The sequence below is a fragment of the Scyliorhinus torazame genome, chromosome 9 (assembly GCF_047496885.1).
Source record: "Scyliorhinus torazame isolate Kashiwa2021f chromosome 9, sScyTor2.1, whole genome shotgun sequence".
Classification (NCBI taxonomy): domain Eukaryota; kingdom Metazoa; phylum Chordata; class Chondrichthyes; order Carcharhiniformes; family Scyliorhinidae; genus Scyliorhinus; species Scyliorhinus torazame.
In genome coordinates this window covers 101,645,148-101,668,278 of record NC_092715.1, presented here as the reverse complement: position 1 = coordinate 101,668,278, position 23,131 = coordinate 101,645,148, and the positions used below count along the sequence as shown (strand labels likewise).

Here is a 23,131-nt window from a genome sequence, read left to right as displayed (position 1 = left end):
GGGAATTCCTGGAAAGCGCAGTGAATTAAACACTAGTGCAAGAGCAAAGTACTGTGGATGCTGGAAATCAGAAACAAATACAGAAAATACTCAAAATTGAAGTCTTGCAGCATCTGTGGAGAGATAGTTTTTTTAAAATTCAGAGTGTCTAATTCTTTTATTCCAATTTGGAGCAATTTAGCGTGACCAATCTACCCACCCTGCATATCTTTAGGTTGTGGGAGTGAGATTCACGCAGACACGAGGAGAATGTGCAAACTCCACTCGGACAGTGACCTGGAGCCGGGATCGAACCTGGATCCTCCGCAGCGTGAGGCAGCAGTGCTAACCACTGCGCCACGGTCCCGCCTCAGGGATAAATATTTAACCGTCCATAACATCTGAGTTCTGCAGCATCGCATTTAGGGGGTACTCCTACGATGAGCTGGGAATCCCTCGAGAAAAACCCCACATAAGGGTTCACCTGGCAGTTGCCAGAAGTGCGAACTTGCTCTGGACAAGGGGCTGGGAACTATCTGACAGAAGCAATTTAACATGTTAACTTCGGATGGTTCTGCCAGTTGTACCCTGATAGTTACTGTGAAAGGGTGAGAATGAAAAAATTTCCAACACCAGAGCAAACATTAAAATACCCAGACCCTGCACAAACACGATTCCCAGGGGACTCACATACCACCCCAGTACCTTCCCCTTCCAACCCCCCCACCCTCCGTCGCCGCCATCGTACACTGTTCCCCCTCATCTGACCTGTACATTCACCCCTCCACAGCCCGACGTGCCAATCCTCCTTCCCAACACCTCCCCTCCCCCACCCTCTCTGGCCTAACCAACCTCCCGGAATGACACCACTCCCTCACAGATTGATCCCCCTTCCCTCACTCCCAGAATGATCCCCTCCTGGACTGTACCCTTCCCTACTGCCCGGACATACAGCCCTTCCAGAATGATCCCTCCCTCCTCCCAGAATGACCCACCCCTCCCGAACTGAACCCCCTCTCAAAATGACCCCCCCTCCTGAACTAATCCCCATCCCGGACTGACTACCATCCCGAACTGACCCCCATCAAAAACTGAGCCCCCTCCTGCACTGACCCCCATCTCGGACTGCCGTACCTCCCTATCAAACTAACCCCCATCCCAGACTGACACGCCTACCCACCCCCCCCTCCTCCCCCCAGATTGACTGCCCTCCCTCCTCGACTGACCAACCTCCCTCCTGGACTCACCCCCCCACCGCCCCTGAACTGACTCCCTCCCTCCCGACTGACCACATTCCCTTGCTCCTGAACACCGATCACACGCCCCCGGGGATCTCTCCCCCCAATTTCCTAAACTTTATAACTCCATGTAAATGGTCTCTTTACAGCTATAAAAAGGGGAATGTGGCTTACCTCTTGCTAGGGGCTGGCTTCACTGCTCCTGTCTCAACTAGCCTGAGGTGAGAAAGGTTGGGCGAGACAGAGGCTTAGGAATTACAGTGCATGGGTCTCCAAACTTAGAGCGCATAGGTCTCCAAAATGTTGAAATGGTATTTTCAAATATTACTCTATTAGCTCGAATCATAGAGGATTGATGGGCCTGAGAGACGCCAGAGCTGCTTGTGCATTGATGGAGGAGGAATTGTGACACCTAGCTGTACTGCTGCAGGTGATTGCTTGTCCAATGCAATTCAAGATAATTCCTAATAACACGGCTTCCCAAACTGTGTGTCAGGGGTTAAGATCACATTTTGGGTCACAAGCTGCCCCTTCTTCAAACAGCAATGGCGATTGTAGAGAGGGGACAAACTAATCGGTAAACTTTGGTGGGACAGCCCTGGATCCCTTTGGTCAATTCTGCAAAACAGCATGGGGAAGACATCAAGCTCAAAATGCTCCTTAAGCTCAGAAAACAATTTTAGCGGCTAGTTTAAATGAGCCTGGATGTTTGTGCACTGACTTAGCACAGTTAAAGCAGTTAAGTGTAACTCACTTACTGTCTGAGATAGGAAAAAAACAAGAGGAGCCTGCAGTTGAGTGTTGAGTTTGGTCTTCTATGTCTTGCTCAGGAATCCACCAAACACCTAGACTTGTCCAAACCAGGATCTTTATTGAATCACACGTGGTAAGATAGCGATCTGTTACAGAGCAAGTTATCATGGAGTTTCTTTGTACTCCTCTGCAACTACACCTAGGACGACTGTTCGCCTGTATGTCTTTCTACAATCTCCTGCAACCACCTGCTGATGGCTGGATGTGTCTCCACTGATATGGGAACCCCTGGTCTCCTCCAACGGCGCAATGTCCGCCGACTGGCGCCAATCAGACGGGCATCGCGCCGGCCCAAAGGTGCGGAATGCTCCGCATCTTTGGGGGCCGAGCCCCAACATTGAGGGGCTAGGCCGGAGCCGGAGGGATTTCCGCCCCGCCAGCTGGCGGAAATGGCGATTGTTGCCCCGCCAGCTGGCGGAAATGGCGTTTGGTGCCCCGCCAGCTGGCGCGGAAATGCGGCGCATGCGCGGGAGCGTCAGCAGTCGCCGACAGGTTCCCGTGCATGCGCAGTGGGGAGAGTCTCTTCCGCCTCCGCAATGGTGGAGGCCGTGGCGGAGGCGGAAGGGAAAGAGTGCCCCCATGGCACAGGCCCGCCCGCGGATCGGTGGGCCCCGATCGTGGGCCAGGCCACCGTGGGGGCACCCCCGGGGTCAGATCGCCCCGCGCCCCCCCCAGGACCCCGGAGCCGCCCACGCCGCCTGGCCCCGCCGGTAAATACCAGCTTTGATTTACGCCGGCGGGACAGGCAATTTCTGGGCGGGACTTCGGCCCATTCGGGCCGGAGAATTGAGCGGGGGGTCCCGCCAACCGGTGCGGCCCGATTCCCGCCCCCGCCCAATTTCCGGTACCGGAGACTTCGGCGGGGGCGGGATTCACGGCGGCCAACGGCCATTCTCCGACCCGGCGGGTGGTCGGAGAATGACGCCCCTGATGTTCGTGGACAGTGGAAAAGCTGAAACCAGCCAGGAAAACAATTAGCAAATATGGAAATAACAACATCATGGATGAGTCTTTCAGCAGCAAATGAGTTGAGGCATGGGAGGGGTCCGATGATATTACAGAGAAGGAAGTAGGCATTTTTGGTGAGGAGAGGACCAGAAGATCCAAGGGAAGGGATGGAAAGTTCAGTCCTGGGTTCACTCAGTACATCGTTCAATGGGAGGATATTTCTGCTCATCCACTACTGGATCTCTGAAAAGTAACAGCGCAATTTATAGACAGTGAAAGATTCGGGAAAACTGATGGTGATGTGGAGCCAGGTGTATTCAGTGTAAATGTAGAATCTGACACTGATTCTCGGACACCTCGTCATGGGGCAGCAGGTACAAGAGAAATATGAGGGAGCTAGGGATAGATCTTTGGGGAACCCCAGAAAATAATGGTGAAGAAGCAAGAAAAGAAAGCTCTGCAGCGGATTATTGAGTGACAAATGGATAGCTGAGAATGGATTCAGTGAATGTCATCCCACCCAGCTAGACAATGCAGAGCCCTCTCCACCTGCAGTCTCTAACAGTTTAAGATTGGAGCCATATTGTAAGGACGAACAGGACGACATCCGAGTATTTTAGACTATACCGCGGGACAAGACAGGGAGGCCCCCGCTCTCCATTGCTGTTTGCGTTGGCCATAGAACCGCTGCCAATTGCTCTGAGAGCGGCAAGGGGATGGAAAGGAATGGTCGGGGGGGGGGGGAGGGGGGTAGAACACAAGGTCTCGCTCTACGCGGATGACTTGCTTCTGTACGTGTCGGATCCAGTGGCAGGGATGGACGGGATTATGGAAATCCTAGAGGAATTTGGCCGGTTTTTGGGGTACAAGTTGAACATGGCAAAGAGCGAGATGTTTGTGGTGCAGGCGAGGGGTTAGGAGAATAGGCTGAGGGAGCTGCCGTTTAGGCTGGTTGGTGAAAGTTTTAGGTATTTAGGGATACAAGTGGCGCGGGACTGGGGCAGGATGCATAATCTGAACTTGTCCAGACTGGTTGAGCAAATGAGGAGCGATTTACGGAGATGGAATGCGCTCCCGCTGTCACTAGCGGGGAGAGTGCAGACGGTGAAGATGACGATCCTCCCGAGATTCCTGTTTATTTTTCAGTGTCTCCCTATTTTCATTCTGCGTTCCTTTTTTAAAAGGATCAATAAAATCATCCTGGGATTTGTTTGGGCGGGGAAGTCCCCGCGGGTAAAGAGGGGGATGCTCGAAAGGAACCGTAGTGAGGGGGGACTGGCGTTGTCGAACCTCAGCAACTACTACTGGGCAGCTAACATAGCCATGATAAGGAAATGGATGGTGGGTACGGGGTCGGTTTGGGAGCAGGTGGAGGCTGCTTCGTGCAGGGGCACCAGCTTGGCAGCCCTGGTCACGGCTCCTTTGTCGCTCCCGCCAGCCAGGTACTCCACCAGCCCTATAGTGGTGGCGGCTCTGCGGATTTGGGGCCAATGGAGGAAACAAGCGGGGGAAGTGGGAGCGTCGGTGTGGGCCCCAATATGTGATAACCACCGATTTGCCCCGGGGAAAATGGACGGCGGGTTTCGAGCGTGGCGGAGGTGGGAAGGATGGGCGACTTGTTCCTGGAAGGGAGCTTCTCGAGCATGATGGCGCTGGAGGAGAAATTCGGGCTGGCAAGGGAAAATGACTTCTGGTACTTGCAGGTGCGGGATTTCATATGCAGACAGGTCCTGTCCTTTCCACGCCTTCCACCAAGGGGGATTCAGGACAGGGTAGTTTCCAGGGAAGAGATAGGAGAGGGGAAAGTCTCAGATATTTATAAAGAGCTTACGGGAGCAGAGGACACAGGGACCGAGGAATTGAAACTCAAGTGGGAGGAGGAGCTTGGTGGGACGTTAGAGGGAGGCATATGGGCACACGCTCTAAGGAGGGTAAACACAACCGCAACATGTGCCATGCTCAGCCTGATTCAGTTCAAGGTCGTTCACCGGGCCCACATGACGGTGGCTCAGAGGAGCAAATTCTTTGGGCTGGAGGACAAGTGTGCTAGATGTGCGGGAGGACCAGCGAACCACGTTCACATGTTCTGGGCGTGTCCAAAACTCAGGGGGTACTGGCAGGGATTTACGGACGTCATGTCCCGGGCACTGAAAACAAGGGTGGCGATGAGTCCAGAGGTGGCAATCTTTGGGGTGTCGGAGGACCCGGGAGTACAGGAGGGGATAGAGACCGACGTTTTGGCCTTTGCTTCCCTGGTAGCCCGGCGACGAATACTGTTGGCCTGGAGGGACTCAAAACCCCCAAAGACCGAGGAATGGCTGTCGGACATGACAAGCTTTCTCGGCTTGGAAAAAATCAAGTTAGCCTTACGAGGATCACTATTGGGGTTCGCCCGGAGGTGGCAACCATTCATCGACTTCTTCGCAGAGAATTAATCGTCAGCGGGGGGGTGGGTAGAATAGTGTAGAGTAGGGGGGAAGAATAGGCGGGTCTATTTGCGAGAGAGGAGCTGTTATTTGAACTATGTTTTTGTAAGTGATATTTGCACACTAATGTATATTGTTACTGTTTACAATGCCAAAAATACCTCAATAAAATTGTTTGTTAAAAAAAATAGATTGGAGCCATACCTGCGGCTGCTTAGACGGCGGAGCTGCAGAGTGAGAGGTCGGAGCAGCGCATTTTGAAATCGGAGTGGAAGAACATTCGGTAAAGTCTGCTGACAGAGACTCCAGGACGTCACCTTCTGTCAGATTCTGTAATAATTCAATGTGGTCAATCCATCTCCAAAGAATTTCAAGAACACGGGTGCAAACGCCTCAAATCCTTAATAGCGAAGCACAAATTTTTGAAAATTTAATTGCAGCAATAGCCATTAACACAATTTCCTTCACACCCTTGAGGTTCTCACTTGTAAATGTTACTCATTGATTGATTGATTGATTGTAAATGTACCGAAGTACAGTGAAAAGTATTTTTTTGTGGCCAAGGGGGCACAGTACATACACAGTAGACAAAAAGAATAATCGACAAAGTACACCGCCAAATAGGTAATTGGTTACAGTGCGGAACAAAGCAAATATATGAGCAAGAGCAGCATAGGGCTGCTTAGTGTCTTACAGGGAACAGATTGGTCCATGGGAGACTAGTTGAGGAGTTCAGTAGCTGGGGAGAAGAAGCTGTTTCTATGTCTGGACGTGTGGGTCTTCAGACTTCTGTATCTTCTGCCTGATGGAAGGGTCTAGAAGAGGGCAAAGCCTGGATGTGTCTGCCTTCCTGAGGCAGTGGTAGGTGTATACAGAATCAATGGGAGGGTAACAAGCTTGTGTGATGTATTGGGCTGAGTTCACCACACTTCATTGGAAGGATGAAGAGGTCCACCACCTGGACCATGCAATAGAAAATGATGAATAATCGCTGCAAAGTTCAGTTTGACCTGTACGTTATGTTTCCACAAAACATCATCTTTTAAAAAAATTTTTTTTTTTAAATTTAGAGTACCCAATTAATTTTTTCCAATTAAGGGGCAATTTAGCGTGGTCAATCCACCTACCCTGCACATCTTTTGGGTTGTGGGGGAGAAACCCACGCAAACACGGGGAGAATGTGCAAACTCCACACGGACAGTGACCCAGAGCCGGGATCGAATATGGGGCCTCGGCGCCGTTAGGCAGCAGTGCTAACCACTGCGCCACTGTGCTGCCCTCATAAAACATCATCTTGACATTGCAAATTGAAGAACCAATGTGCAAATATATGGTAAGAAGCCAGTACCTTTGTGCATCTGTACAAATGAGAAATAACAAGATGCCATTTTCTATAAATGGAACAAAGTTTAATCATCAAGTTTACACATTTGGAAACTTGAATTTGTGCAAAAATGTATTGATTCCCCCATTATTTTCAGATATTTATCCTTCTGATCATGAAACTGCAAGCAAGAAAAAGCTCTGAGGGTTTGGAGAAGTGATGGGAATGAGGGGCGGGATTCTCCCCTACCCGGCGGGGCGGGGGGGTCCCAGCGGGATGGAGTGACGTGAACCACTCCGGCGTCGGGCCACCACAAAGGTGTGGATTTCTCCGCACCTTTAGGGGCCAAGCACTCACCGTGAGGGGCTAGGCATGCGCCAGAGTGGATTCCGCTCCACCGGCTGGCGTGGAAGGCCTTTGGCGCCACGCTAGCCGGGGCCGAAAGGACTTCACCGGGCGGCGGAAGTCCGCGAATGCGCGGGAGCATCAGCGGCCACTGACGTCATCCCCGCGTATGCGCAGGGGGGGGTGTCTCTTACGCGTCGGCCATTGCGGAGGCTGTGGCCGAGGCGGAGGGAAAAGAGTGCGCCCACGGCACAGGCCCGCCCGCGGATCGGTGGGCCCCGGTCGCGGGCCAGGCCACTGTGGGGGGCCCCCCCAGCCCGCCTGCACCGCCTAGTCCTGCCGGTAAGAGAGGTAGTTTGATTCTCGCAGGCGGGACAGGCATGACAGCAGCGGCCCATCGTGGGCCGGAGAATTGCCGGGGGGGCCCGCCGACTGGCGCGGCACGATTCCCGCCCCCGCCGAATATCCGGTGCCGGAGAATTCGGCAACCGGCGGGGGCGGGATTCACGCCCGCTCCCGATGATTCTCCGACCCGGCGGGGGGTCGGAGAATCCCGCCCCTGTTTTCAAAGAGGCAAATGTACATTTCAAACCTTTGACATTCTTTATGTTCCAAGTATCTTTAGAACACTCTTATTGTCCAGCCCAACACTATGAGGAAGGCCAGACACACTCACCATGAGTTTCCGTGAGTGGGGGATGTTCCAATCTTGAGCAATAACTAGAACATCATTGCGGATCCCAGCCTAACAAACTGCCATCACCAACATTAATATAATAAGGTGATGAGAATTACTTGATTATGGAAGGGTGGCTCTAAGATTTTCGCTGTAGGAAATCAAATCCTCATACAAGAGGATAAATTAGCTTTACCTTCTCTGTTACTTTTGATTTTGCTCCAGGACCAGTGGAAGAAGAGGCCACTTTACCTTTATCCTGTTAGAACAAACTATATTTAAACTTTGTATTAAGGCAATCAGAATTACATAAAATTGAAGGCTGCTGGTAAATCAGCAACATAAATATAATTAAAAATATTAAAAATACCATTTTAGAAATTTTACTCCATGTTGTGTGCACAGATATGTTTAGAAAATACAAAACTATTGGCTTGTTTCAAATTGATCACTGGGCCAAACCTTAGGATCAGGTTGTTCTTGGAAGAAGAGGCCACTTTACCTTTATCCTGTCCCAAAAAGCAATATTTTATTAGCTTTTTATTACTGGCATCATTGAAAGCAGCTGTAAAGCAGCAACATATATATAGATAAAATGACAGAAAGACCATTTTAGATATCTTTCTCATTGTTCTGTGCAGATATTTTTTGCTTGTCTCAAATTGATTCATGAACCGAACCTTAGGATCAGGTTGCTCTTTAAATCTGTAATCAGGTGGTATAGATTCTTCAGTTTCTCCCACTCGTTCAGGCTTCTTCTTAGTAGCATCTGATTCCTAAAACATACGAGAAATAAAATTACTCAAAGATAGTATTTATATAATTGTTAAGGTTCATTATCCACCTTATGTGGTTCAGTAAAGTGATAACTGGATTTAAAACAGAAAAAGCAGGAAATTCCCAGCAGGTCTAGCAGCATCTAAAGACTCATGAAAATGAAAATCGCTTACTGTCACAAGTAGGCTTCAAATGAAGTTACTGTGAAAAGCCCCTAGTCGCCACATTCCGGCGCCTGTTCGATGAGGCTGGTACGGGAATTGAACCGTGCTGCTGGCCTGCCTTGGTCTGCTTTAAAAGCCAGCTCTTTAGCCCTGTGAAATGCTGGCGATTACTACATTGAGTTTGTGTTATGCTTTAAGCAGTGACCAGTAACATGTTTTTTCAAAACTCAAATATTTTCTAAAAGAATGAAGCTCCAAGATTCAAATTTTAAAACAAAAGAATTTTACTCCATAAACAATAAAGAACAATAATACCAGTATGGACTCGAAACATCAACTCTGGCAGAAATTCTCCAGTTGTTGCGATTCAGTTTTCCCACCGGCATCACAACCCCTCCAGAAGATTTCAGAGCAGCGTGTGGTGGTTACAATGTAAAAACCCATGGACAAGTGGCGGGAAGATAGAATCCGGCCCCAGTGTATAGCTTGTGGCTGAAAAACATGCTGCTAGCGGACCAGAGAATCCTCTGTCTCTCTCTCTCCACAGATGCTGTTTTTCCAGCATTTTCTGGCTTTATTTCAGATTTCCGGCAACTGCAGTATTCTGGATATAACTGGAGCTAATTGAGTCAAGGGTAATAGGAAATTCTTCAACGCTCTGAAAGAAATGCATGTAAAAGTCTGTAGCAGATGTCAGAGAACGCTCTGGTACTGACTTTGAAAGCCTCTCAGTCCCTCTATCTCTTTACCCTTCCTTAAGACACTCTATAAAATCAACTTTGGTCAATTGTATTTCTCAGTAGCCAACTTTGTTTAATAACATGCCGGTGAAATGCTAGCGATTACTACATTGAGTTTGTGTTATGCTTTAAGCAGTGACCAGTAACATGTTTTTTCAAAACTCAAATATTTTCGAAAAGAATGAAGCTCCAAGATTTAAATTTTAAAACAAAAGAATTTTACTCCATAAAAAATAAAGAACAATAATACCAATAACAATACTCTATCTTAAATCGTCGGTCATGGTAAAGATATTGGGCACGATACTACGGAAAGATTTCTGAGTGTGGAAATTGCCACGAGCTTCCAGGCCCTGCAAGCCCGGCAACGCTATTCAATGCAAATTGGTCTACTTAACGAGGCCTCATGGACTTCTCACTACAAATTAAGGCTCGCCAGCTGATTCGCATGCACCGCGCTGACTAGCTCCCTACTAACAAGGTCGAGCAGCACTTAAGCTGCACTTGCTCAGCCAATCCCAGCCAGCTCACAACAATGGCGCCGAAGAGACCAGCCCCAAGATTCGGGGACGGTGACCTGGATAGGCTGCTAAACGCAATGGAGGCCAGGAGGGATGTCCTGCTGTTCCCGAGGGTTCCGGAGGATTAGCCATAGGGCAGCCAGTGCTGCCTGGGACGAGGTGGCGGCAGCTGTGAGCTCGGGGAGTGTAACCAGGTGGACTGGCCTCATGTGCCGAAAAAATGTCAACCACCTACACCGGGCAGAACGAGTGAGTCGACACCAACGCTACCCACCCCCCCCCAACCAAGGGAGCATCCATACCCCAGCTCTCCATGTTACCCCCAACCCTCCCTTCACACACCCCTTCCCACCACTGTGAACCACAAGTGGGATAACAATGCCCTCTGTGTCTCCTCAGAAAAATCTCTCTCATAATCAGTGGGACCGGGCCCAAGCTGGCAGAGGGGTGCCAGACTTAAGAATCTTCACCTCCTTCGAGGAGCATGTCCTGGAGGTGATCGAGGACATATCACTCACACACGTGGAGGCTGGCGGACTTCGCAGAGGTGAGGAACCAACGGGCTCCACCCAGAGGACCAGTCAAACGTGAACTGTTATTGCCTTACTGACTGATCCATCCTCCCCACTGACCAGATGTCCATCCTCCCGCAGGTCCTCCAGCCGACCCAACCCTGGCGGCACCCTCTCCTCCTCCCATGAGACCACCTCGAAGGAGACTCCCGAGGATACCACCATAATATTCGCGTCACAGCCGTCATCCCCACCGTCCACCAGGATAGATACACACACCTCGGTGGGACATGTTAGTGGACAGGCTTTGGGGCAAAATCTGGTGTGCACCACACTGCTGCTGATGCACATCAGGTGGAGGCACGGACCCCCAGGCAAGTCAGCAGTCGGAGAGCTGTTGGATCCCACAACCCAGCTGTGTCCCAGCCTGATGCTTAGCCTGTGGTACAGAGGTACCCGGAGCTAATGGAGAAGATAGGTAGTGGCCGTGACATTCAGAGAGATGTCAGCGTCACTCCAGCAGATCCATAGACACTTGGAGGAGTCCTAGAGGCCACAGGTGCAAAAGATATCACTGGCAATGCGTGGCACCGAGGCCAACACTGCTAGGGTGGCGACTGCAGTGGAGAGCCTGATGCACCACGTCGGCCCCATTAGTGAAGGTGTCCAAGGCATCATGCAGTCAGTGACGGCTATGGCTGAGGGTCTCTACAGAATGTCTGCCTCGCAGGACATGATCCAGTACCAGGCTGACCTTGATGAGGTTCTGCAGGACATATCCCGCTCTAAGATTGGAATGGCAAAGGCGCTGTGGAGCTTGTCAAAGTCGCAGGTGGGCATGGTAGAGGCGCTTCAGAGTGTGTCCCAGTCACTGAGGACCATGGAACTGCCAAGTCTGGCAGAGCCAGATGATGCTGGGGCAGCCAGGGCACAAACCAGCGGTCCCTCCATCCCAAGGTGAATCTCAAGGCCCTATGGGCACCAAGTGGGAGGAGCATGCGCTGAGTGCCAACCCGGACATGTCCCATGGAGTGGCGACAGTGGCCACCAGCTCCCCCGAGTTGCACGCCTCTGATGAGGCCCTGTCTCAAAGTCATCACTCAGAACAGGACGGCATGGCTGTGCAGGTGCCCCCGACAAGTGAGCCGGGGCCCTCCGGCCTCAAAGCCTGCAGAGGATGCCCGCCTGGGGCATCGAAGGCCACGAGATGAGGAAAGCGGCTGGCTGCCTCCATCTCTGATGTTTAGCCTGCGGGCACACCTAGTCATAGCGGTAGAGCTAGGAGGGCCAAGCATGCAGAGGATCACTGAGGGCATCAGGGGAAGGGTGTGGGGGGGGGGGGGGGGGGCGGCACTATCGGGAGAGTGGGGACTTGTATTATACATCAAACACCTTTATGCACAACCAGTATGATGTCTCTGTCACTTTCTTCTGCACTGTGTCCCATCCCGAGTTTTCGGATGTTGGCTGCTGCGTGTGTGGTGTTGCCTCCCGCAGTGTTCAGAGTGCCCAGGCATCAAGGTGTGATTGGGGTGTTGGCAACGACTCCCGCATGCTACATGGCCCGCCTACAGACGGGAATCCACTTTGAACCCACTTTGAATGTGCAAAGTGCTGACTTAACCACGATTGCCAATTCCCTATTAGCAACTGCCTTTAGCCGCACGGCCAGAGGCCTCAGCAGTTGGTGGGGGTTATGAGTGTTCGGGCAGGGACAAGGGTTGCTCCCAGAAGAAGTACACATGATCCTTTTGAAAAACATGAAGCTGGCGGAAAGGCTTCTGTGGGGAGCCGTGGAGGTGAGTAGCCATCTTTGCTCACAAACAAAAAGCCCAGGGCACTGCGATTACTCAGCGGGGAGTGGGGGACGCTCGGCTAGGGGTAGGGTACCCTCCGCAGGGGTGGGCTACCATTGGTGGGTGGGGGGGGGGGGGAGAGAGAGAGGTGCTGGGTGGGCAACCGGGGGCCAACCACTCGCCGCACCACCATGCCAACCCCTGGATCATGATTTAACCCCCACCAACCCTCCAAAATTCAAGTCAGATAATTATTTAAAATTGGTAGATTAACCACTTGGTCTGAGAACTGCCTCAAAGTCTGTTTACAGGTTTGAGATTTCTTACTTCCAGCAAGGTTTACAAATCTCCATTAAGTGCCTCATGTTTGCAGACTTCCGATTCAACGCAGGTATCGCTGCCATCTTAATCATAATGTGGAGATGCCGGCGTTGGACTGGGGTGAGCACAGTACGAAGTCTTACAACACCAGGTTAAAGTCCAACAGGTTTGTTTCGATGTCACTAGCTTTCGGAGCGCTGCTCCTTCCTCAGGTGAATGAAGAGGTCTGTTCCAGAAACACATATATAGACAAATTCAAAGATGCCAAACAATGCTTGGAATGCGAGCATTAGCAGGTGATTAAATCTTTACAGATCCAGAGATGGGGTAACTCCAGGTTAAAGAGGTGTGAATTGTACCAAGCCAGGACAGTTGGTAGGATTTCGCAGGCCAGATGGTGGGGGATGAATGTAATGCGACATGAATCCCAGGTCCCGGTTGAGGCCGCACTCATGTGTGCGGAACTTGGCTATAAGTTTCTGCTCGGCGATTCTGCGTTGTCGTGGGTCCTGAAGGCCGCCTTGGAGAACGCTTACCCGGAGATCAGAGGCTGAATGCCCTTGACTGCTGAAGTGTTCCCCGACTGGAAGGGAACATTCCTGCCTGGTGATTGTTGCGCGATGTCCGTTCATTCGTTGTCGCAGCGTCTGCATGGTCTCGCCAATGTACCATGCTTCGGGACATCCTTTCCTGCAGCGTATGAGGTAGACAACGTTGGCCGAGTCGCACGAGTATATACCGCGTACCTGGTGGGTGGTGTTCTCACGTGTAATAGTGGTATCCATGTCGATGATCTGGCATGTCTTGCAGAGATTGCCATGACAGGGTTGTGTGGTGTCGAGGTCACTGTTCTGAAGACTGGGTAGTTTGCTGCAAACAATGGTTCGTTTGAGGTTGCGCGGTTGTTTGAAGGCAAGAAGTGGGGGTGTGGGGATGACCTTGGCAAGATCTTACTGATCTTAATCATAGCCACCTCAGGTCAGAACTCTACTGTTGTCCTTTAACTCTGGGGAAGTCTCTCCCAGCTTGGCTATCTCTAGAAGTTCAAATCACTGTTCGGAGTCCTCCAGTTAATAAGAGTTTTAAACTCTTTTAGCCAGCACATGGAATTTCAAATGAACTCTGCATGAAAGAGATATTTCCTGTTCTGCAGCTAGATTATTCTAAACTAAAAGACTTGCTTGAGACAAGTGCCACACCCATAATCTAACCACCCCGTAATTAAGATTATGTTAACCCTCTTTCTATCGTTTTTCTCATATGCAACTTGATCACATGATCAGTTACTCATGGAAGCTGTATGTGTTGATTAATGATTCTTTCAGAGCAATCCAACTCTTAAAGGGGCCATCACCCCAATATAAAATAGTTTTTTCTATAAAAGCACATAGGCCAACATATCTGCTATGTCAATGCCGGTTGTTATTGGACTTGGGAATGGCCAATGTTACAAAAGACTAATTTCATTTGTACAAAAGTATTTAGCTCCACAAAGAAATGGCCTAACATATGATGCAATAAAACAAACTTTATTGAAAGACAGCAAGTATCAGGAGTCACATTGAATTTGTACCTTCACTGAGGGACCAGTGTATTTTGGACCTGAATTGGCCGGTGCTTCTGATGGAAGTGTCCCCATAAGTAGGTCAAATGGATCTTCACCCTTTAAAAACAAAAGATCTCTCAAGCAACTGCTGCTCACGCTTAACCGATAATGTTAATCCTTCCTTGTCCTGAAGTGGGAGCTCAATACAGAGTGTGAAATAGGTGAAGTTTGACTTTAGTTTCTAAAATCACCGATTGGTGAATTTAAAATCTGATTTTCTGAATTGGGGTACGATCCAACGGTCATGCTGCGCCCAAAAAGCAGCTCACTGTGGCGCAGCATGGCCGATAGAAGCCGGGAAACCCCACTCCAGTGATCGACATGGCTCGTAACGCCTATGAGATCTAATGCAATCTCTTGAGACGTTGCCATGTAAATCCTGCCCATTGTGGGTGAGAGCACTTTTGAGTGAATTTGCATATTAGAGGGAGACAGCCAGTGCAGATTCCTGAGTTACCCGAGGCATGGGATCAATCTCCCTCGCGTCGGAGACCACAGGCCAGCGCCATTCAATACTGGTCTCCACAAATGGGGACCAGACAAAACAGAACTCATGGAGGTCTCCCAAGGGATCGGAGGCCCCCACGTGCATGCCCTTTGGGCAGGGTGGTACCCTGGCACTGCTGGTGCCACCCAGGCACCCTGACACTGCCAGCCTGACACCTTGACTGTGCCAGCCAGGCACCCTAGCAATGCCACCTGGTGCCAGCCTGGCATTGCCAGCTGGCAGGGGCACTGCCAAGGTGCTAGGTTGGCATTGCTAAGGTGCCAAGCTGGCATTTTCTGTGCGCTGATGATTGGGTCGGAGCTGCCCTGTGCTGGTGGAGGTGTGTGACTGTGTGTGTGTGTGTGTGGGGGGGGGGGGGGGGCGCGTCACGTCGGGTGCCTTGGAGATTGGGCCGCCACCTATCTACCGCTATACTGAGGAGTTTAGGCGAGCGGAGTTCCTCGATGTGCAAAACAGGGCTATGTGAGGCATCGGCCGCGCATTCTCCTTATTTAACGTGAATGGCATTATATAGCCATGTGTTTCACGTCGTAGTGAGCACCGGGAAACATGCGGCTAAACGCGCTCACTATGGGACTTTGTTCCCAATTAGTTGAATCGCGCCCAGCGTGTGTGCAACACCTGCGGGGAAGCACGGTGCACATAAAGATCAAAAGGTGGTGGTAATGAAAGGTTGGAGTACTGTACAGTGACAGATCTGCTTCTGGAAATATGCAATGTGATTCTCCTTGTCGCTGAATGTTTGGAAGCTGAGAATTGCAGCTTCGGACAGTGCAGTTCAGGATGGTTCTGTGATGACATCAAAACAATATTTGATGACTGATCTGTGAAGATTTCCCAAAATAATCTGTTTGTGCAATTCCTCTGCTGTGATTGGCACTGCCATACATTTCACATTTTAGTCTTAGTTATTCACTTACCTTGGCATCACTTTTACCCGCAGAAACTGGGGCAGCTGTTGAAGCTTTCAGAAGTGCCTTTTCAAGAAAGAAACAAACATTACAAATGTTATATTAAGAGAAAATATTGGAAATACTTAGCGCTTCCAAAAGCATCTGTGGGCAAAGAAACAGAGTTAATATTTCATCCTTCGTCGAGACAGTTTTGAAAGCATGAAGGGTAGAATTTCAGTTGAATCCCATGTGGAGTAAATTGGCAACAAAGACGGTAGCTGCCGGAGGCAGGAAATGTGGTTGTGCAAATGAGTTTTAGTGGTTACTTGAGCAAACACATGAAGGAACACATATCATGTAATGAAGACAAATGAGGTAAATGGGACAAATAGAAATCTCATCGGAGAGAAGGACGGATCCTCGCAAGGCGGGAATTCCTGAAAAGAAGGGGCAGTGCAAGAGCAAAGTACTGCAGGTGCTGGAAATCTGAAACAAGAGCAGAAAATGCTTGAAATGCAAGTCTCGCAGCATCTGTGGAGAGAAAAAACGAGTTAACATTTCAGGTGGACGCTCCTTCGTCAGTTATTCAGTTTCACTTGTTTGTTTTTAGCTTTCCAGAACTATTTCTGACTACCTTCCTTTAGACCTTAAGTGAGATCTATATAGTCACAGGAGGTGTTCTGACCTGCAAAAAGTGAGTGAAAATAATCGAGTGCAGCAAAGCAAATGGGAAGTCCAAAATGTGGAAATGGTATTTTTGAATGTTACCATGGCTTGAGATAAATGGGGCTGCTGGAGGCTGGAGCTCCCAGCAGTTGGCTGAGATGGGTTCCTGACATCCCATTGTACTGCTCCAGGTGCTTGCTCATTCCATTCAACCTATTGCCCTTTAACCTATGCCAGGATTAGAACTGTAAAGTGACTGGATGGATGCAATCACAGTTCAATTGCTGTGATTGTACTTCGCAACCGTGAGAGGAACAATATGCATGTTGTTATTTGCTTCCTGCTCTGCCTCTCTTTCCATGCACTGACAGTGCTGGTGTTATGAATATAGTTGGAGGCTGTTCCCAGTTAATTCTTAGTCTCAGAGATGCCTTAGAAGAGAAATTGTTTTGAAGTGACATGGAAGAGGGTTAAAGTGAAATTCAAACAATATACTTTGTTACTTCTACTTTATTTTTTATTTCTATTAAATACAAAGGAAATAGGAATTGTGAAAGCTGTAAAATACGCTTCTGATTCCCTACCATCCATTTCACGCTAACACACAAAGACAAGCGGCTGGATTCTCCGGTCCTCCAGCTGTGTGTTTCTCGGCTGTTCACTGCCGGCGGGATTCTATCTTGTCACCGCTTGTCAATGGGATTTTACATTGAAGCCACCCCACACCGCCGGGAAACCCGCAAGCTGGCTTACGCTGTCGGCGGGAACAGAGAATTCCAACGGCTGGAGAATTCCGGCCAAGATCTGTTCTTTTTCTTTCCATATTGGTTCCTGCTTAACTGTTACCATTATTGATTACCTGAGGCCAATCAGATTCCGAACTAGAAACAGAGTTCCCCCAAAGAATTCCGAAATTACAACACCAACAGCATCCTGCCTATATATAGCACCTATAACATAGTATAACGTCACCAGCAGCATCACTGGAAAGATATCAAGCTGAATTTGACAGTGAGCATCATAAGGAGATATTTGGTCAACTGGTTACAGAGATAGATTGTAAGGAACTTAAACAAAAGGAGCTAAGCCGAGCTGTGAACAGGTTTATAGTGGGGATTTCTGGGCCGGGATTTTCCGAGCCTCCATGCTGAACTGGCACTCGGCACGGGGGCGAAGAATGGGGCCTCAGAACTGCGATCGAGTCCGTCGGTGGGACGCGATTCTCCGGTCCCCAGTCGCGCATGCGCGGTCCACGCGGCGCTCGGTCAGGGTCCGTCGAAAAAGGCCATTGCGACGATTTTCCGTGGCCGACAGGCCGAGTTCCTGCCAGCGTGGTTCACGTATGGTTCCACCCGACGGGAGCTCGGCATCGCGGCTGCGGTGGCCGTCCTGGGGGGGGGCGGGGGGTCAGTCTCCGGGGGCCTCCACAACGGCCATGCCCGTGATCGGGGGCCACCGATCGGCGGGCGCTCGCGATCTGGGGGGGGGGGGGCGACCTTCTGCGCCGGCCCGCTCTGTGGCTCTGCCATGTTGCGCGGCGCCAGTGCGTAAGTGGCAGCTATGCGCATGCGCGGACCTGCGGCGAGCAGGGCCGCGTACGGCAACTAGAGCAGCGCGGAGCACTCCGGCGCTGTGCTGTTCCCCTGTGGGCTACAGAATCGCCGGGCCAAGAGGCCCGTTGCGCCGGTGTGAAACAGTCCGGTGTTTACGCCGGCGTCAACACTTAGCCGCATTTTTAGAGAACCCAGCCCTGATCTTACGGCAGAGGCTGTTAAATGCACAACTGCCAATGTGGATCAATTAAAATTGGAGATGTGAAGGAGGCCAGAATTGGATAAACACAATTCCTGAAGTCTAAAGGGTTGAAGGAGATTGCGGAGATAGCAAAGGACAAAACCATGGAAGGATTTTGAAACAGGAATGAAAATTTTAAAATTGAGATATTACTAGACTTTAGCCAATATAGTTCGGTGAGCAAGGGGGTCGGGTGGTATAATGGTGAGTGAATGGGATTTAGTGCAAACTAGAATGCAGCCAAGAGAGGTTTGAATAATCTGATATTAATGTAAAGTGGAAAACCTGAAGCCTGAAAGGAAAATATTGGAATTCCAAGTTTAGAGGTTAAAAATTCAGGGAGAGGCTTTCAGCAGCAGTTGAATTGATGTACGGATTGGCTTATTGTAACGTGTACTGAGGTACAATGAAAAGTATTGTTCTATGTGCAGAGGAGTCTGATGATATGACAGAGGTGGAAGTAGGCAATTTTGGTGATGAGCTCTGTGGTCAGACGCCCACCTTAGGTCAGATACAATATGAAGTTTGTGCACTGTGATTTTCAGCGGGAGAGGAGTGGAGTCGATGCCTAAGGAACACAGTTTCTAACAGGGACTGAATTCAATGTTTTCTATCATCACAACATTTAATGGGAGGAAATAAATGTCCATCCACTACTGGGTGTCTGAAAAGTAACAAGCAATTGAAAGACAGTGAAGGAGTCGGGAAAGGTGGTGGTGATGTAGAGCTGGGTGTCATCAGTATAAATGTGGAACCTGATACTGATTCCCGCTGATCTTGTCAGCAGGTAGAAGAGAAATATGAGGGAGCGAAGATGATCTTTGGGGGACCCCAGAAGATAATGGTGCAGGAACAGGAAGAAATGGCTTTGTAGCTGATTCTCTAGTGATGACTGGATGGTTAAGAATGGAATCATGCTACTGTCATCCCACCCAGCAGGGTAATGAAGAAGAGTCCTCCACCTGCAGTCTCTAACGGTTTAAGATTGGAGCCATACCTGTGGCTGCTTAGACGGTGGAGCTGCAGAGTGAGAGGTCGCAGCTGAGGATTTTGAAATTGGAGCGGGAGAGATTTGGGTGAAGTCTGCTGACAGAGAATCCAGGATGTCACCTTCTGTTATTTTCTGTAATAACAATACAATATATGTAGTTAAACCGTCTCAAAGACATTTCAAGAACATTGATGGCACATTGACATTTGGGCAGCACAGATCAAGAAAATGTCATTGCACAATAAACATTAACCACACAATTTGTTTCCCATGGCTTTTAGGTTCTCACATGTTACATAAAGACATGTTGGGGATGTGGGGCGTCATTCTCCGACCCTCCGCCGGGTCGGAGAATGGCCGTTGGCCGCTGTGAATCCCGCCCCCGCCGAAGTCTCCGGTACCAGTCGCCCAGAAATTGCCTGTCCCGCCGGCGTAAATCAAAGCTGGTATTTATCGGCGGGACCAGGCGGCGTGGGCGGGCTGCGGTGAAATGGATGGTAGGGAATCAGAAGCGTATTTTACAGCTTTCACAATTCCTATTTCCTTTGTATTTAATAGAAATAAAAAATAAAGTAGAAGTAACAAAGTATATTGTTGAATTTCACTTTAACCCTCTTCCATGTCACTTCAAAACAATTTATCTTCTAAGGCATCTCTGAGACTAAGAATTAACTGGGAACAGCCTCCAACTATCTCCAAGGCACCCGACGTGACGCACCCCTCCCCCCACACACACACACAGTCACACACCTCCACCAGCACAGGGCAGCTCCGACCCAATCATCAGCGCACAGAAAATGCCAGCTTGGCACCTTAGCAATGCCAACCTAGCACCTTGGCAGTGCCCCTGCCAGCTGGCAATGCCAGGCTGGCACCAGGTGGCATTGCTAGGGTGCCTGGCTGGCACAGTCAAGGTGTCAGGCTGGCAGTGTCAGGGTGCCTGGGTGGCACCAGCAGTGCCAGGGTACCACCCTGCCCAAAGGGCATGCACGTGGGGGCCTCCGATCCCTTGGGAGACCTCCATGAGTTCTGTTTTGTCTGGTCCCCATTTGTGGAGACCAGTATTGAATGGCGCTGGCCTGTGGTCTCCGAGGCGAGGGAGATTGATCCCATGCCTCGGGTAACTCAGGAATCTGCACTGGCTGTCTCCCTCTAATATGCAAATTCACTCAAAAGTGCTCTCACCCACAATGGGCAGGATTTACATGGCAACGTCTCAAGAGATTGCATTAGATCTCATAGGCGTTACGAGCCATGTCGATCACTGGAGTGGGGTTTCCCGGCTTCTATCGGCCATGCTGCGCCACAGTGATCTTACGGCAGAGGCTGTTAAATGCACAACTGCCAATGTGGATCAATTAAAATTGGAGATGTGAAGGAGGCCAGAATTGGATAAACACAATTCCTGAAGTCTAAAGGGTTGAAGGAGATTGCGGAGATAGCAAAGGACAAAACCATGGAAGGATTTTGAAACAGGAATGAAAATTTTAAAATTGAGATATTACTAGACTTTAGCCAATATAGTTCGGTGAGCAAGGGGGTCGGGTGGTATAATGGTGAGTGAATGGGATTTAGTGCAAACTAGAATGCAGCCAAGAGAGGTTTGAATAATCTGATATTAATGTAAAGTGGAAAACCTGAAGCCTGAAAGGAAAATATTGGAATTCCAAGTTTAGAGGTTAAAAATTCAGGGAGAGGCTTTCAGCAGCAGTTGAATTGATGTACGGATTGGCTTATTGTAACGTGTACTGAGGTACAATGAAAAGTATTGTTCTATGTGCAGAGGAGTCTGATGATATGACAGAGGTGGAAGTAGGCAATTTTGGTGATGAGCTCTGTGGTCAGACGCCCACCTTAGGTCAGATACAATATGAAGTTTGTGCACTGTGATTTTCAGCGGGAGAGGAGTGGAGTCGATGCCTAAGGAACACAGTTTCTAACAGGGACTGAATTCAATGTTTTCTATCATCACAACATTTAATGGGAGGAAATAAATGTCCATCCACTACTGGGTGTCTGAAAAGTAACAAGCAATTGAAAGACAGTGAAGGAGTCGGGAAAGGTGGTGGTGATGTAGAGCTGGGTGTCATCAGTATAAATGTGGAACCTGATACTGATTCCCGCTGATCTTGTCAGCAGGTAGAAGAGAAATATGAGGGAGCGAAGATGATCTTTGGGGGACCCCAGAAGATAATGGTGCAGGAACAGGAAGAAATGGCTTTGTAGCTGATTCTCTAGTGATGACTGGATGGTTAAGAATGGAATCATGCTACTGTCATCCCACCCAGCAGGGTAATGAAGAAGAGTCCTCCACCTGCAGTCTCTAACGGTTTAAGATTGGAGCCATACCTGTGGCTGCTTAGACAGTGGAGCTGCAGAGTGAGAGGTCGCAGCTGAGGATTTTGAAATTGGAGCGGGAGAGATTTGGGTGAAGTCTGCTGACAGAGAATCCAGGATGTCACCTTCTGTTATTTTCTGTAATAACAATACAATATATGTAGTTAAACCGTCTCAAAGACATTTCAAGAACATTGATGGCACATTGACATTTGGGCAGCACAGATCAAGAAAATGTCATTGCACAATAAACATTAACCACACAATTTGTTTCCCATGGCTTTTAGGTTCTCACATGTTACATAAAGACATGTTGGGGATGTGGGGCGTCATTCTCCGACCCCCCGCCGGGTCGGAGAATGGCCGTTGGCCGCTGTGAATCCCGCCCCCGCCGAAGTCTCCGGTACCAGTCGCCCAGAAATTGCCTGTCCCGCCGGCGTAAATCAAAGCTGGTATTTACCGGCGGGACCAGGCGGCGTGGGCGGGCTGCGGTGAAATGGATGGTAGGGAATCAGAAGCGTATTTTACAGCTTTCACAATTCCTATTTCCTTTGTATTTAATAGAAATAAAAAATAAAGTAGAAGTAACAAAGTATATTGTTTGAATTTCACTTTAACCCTCTTCCATGTCACTTCAAAACAATTTATCTTCTAAGGCATCTCTGAGACTAAGAATTAACTGGGAACAGCCTCCAACTATCTCCAAGGCACCCGACGTGACGCACCCCTCCCCCCACACACACACACAGTCACACACCTCCACCAGCACAGGGCAGCTCCGACCCAATCATCAGCGCACAGAAAATGCCAGCTTGGCACCTTAGCAATGCCAACCTAGCACCTTGGCAGTGCCCCTGCCAGCTGGCAATGCCAGGCTGGCACCAGGTGGCATTGCTAGGGTGCCTGGCTGGCACAGTCAAGGTGTCAGGCTGGCAGTGTCAGGGTGCCTGGGTGGCACCAGCAGTGCCAGGGTACCACCCTGCCCAAAGGGCATGCATGTGGGGGCCTCCGATCCCTTGGGAGACCTCCATGAGTTCTGTTTTGTCTGGTCCCCATTTGTGGAGACCAGTATTGAATGGCGCTGGCCTGTGGTCTCCGAGGCGAGGGAGATTGATCCCATGCCTCGGGTAACTCAGGAATCTGCACTGGCTGTCTCCCTCTAATATGCAAATTCACTCAAAAGTGCTCTCACCCACAATGGGCAGGATTTACATGGCAACGTCTCAAGAGATTGCATTAGATCTCATAGGCGTTACGAGCCATGTCGATCACTGGAGTGGGGTTTCCCGGCTTCTATCGGCCATGCTGCGCCACAGTGATCTTACGGCAGAGGCTGTTAAATGCACAACTGCCAATGTGGATCAATTAAAATTGGAGATGTGAAGGAGGCCAGAATTGGATAAACACAATTCCTGAAGTCTAAAGGGTTGAAGGAGATTGCGGAGATAGCAAAGGACAAAACCATGGAAGGATTTTGAAACAGGAATGAAAATTTTAAAATTGAGATATTACTAGACTTTAGCCAATATAGTTCGGTGAGCAAGGGGGTCGGGTGGTATAATGGTGAGTGAATGGGATTTAGTGCAAACTAGAATGCAGCCAAGAGAGGTTTGAATAATCTGATATTAATGTAAAGTGGAAAACCTGAAGCCTGAAAGGAAAATATTGGAATTCCAAGTTTAGAGGTTAAAAATTCAGGGAGAGGCTTTCAGCAGCAGTTGAATTGATGTACGGATTGGCTTATTGTAACGTGTAC

General features: G+C 49.5%; 1 protein-coding gene across 16 annotated transcripts in view; it reads right to left on the bottom strand.

Moving 5' to 3' along the window:
- The window catches only part of cast (calpastatin), a 318,006-nt gene that overhangs the window by 123,630 nt on the left and 171,245 nt on the right, over positions 1 to 23,131 (bottom strand). For 14 of the 16 annotated variants that reach the window (XM_072516336.1, XM_072516333.1, XM_072516334.1 and 11 more), the window contains 7 exons: positions 21,388 to 21,513; positions 19,045 to 19,170; positions 15,615 to 15,671; positions 14,154 to 14,243; positions 8,430 to 8,525; positions 7,946 to 8,008; positions 5,609 to 5,734 (listed from right to left, as the gene is read on the bottom strand). In XM_072516336.1, the coding sequence (XP_072372437.1) occupies positions 5,609 to 5,734; positions 7,946 to 8,008; positions 8,430 to 8,525; positions 14,154 to 14,243; positions 15,615 to 15,671; positions 19,045 to 19,170; positions 21,388 to 21,513 (684 nt within the window). The remainder of the gene's footprint in view (positions 1 to 5,608; positions 5,735 to 7,945; positions 8,009 to 8,429; positions 8,526 to 14,153; positions 14,244 to 15,614; positions 15,672 to 19,044; positions 19,171 to 21,387; positions 21,514 to 23,131) is intronic. The other 2 variants (XM_072516335.1, XM_072516339.1) reach the window with 2 other exon arrangements.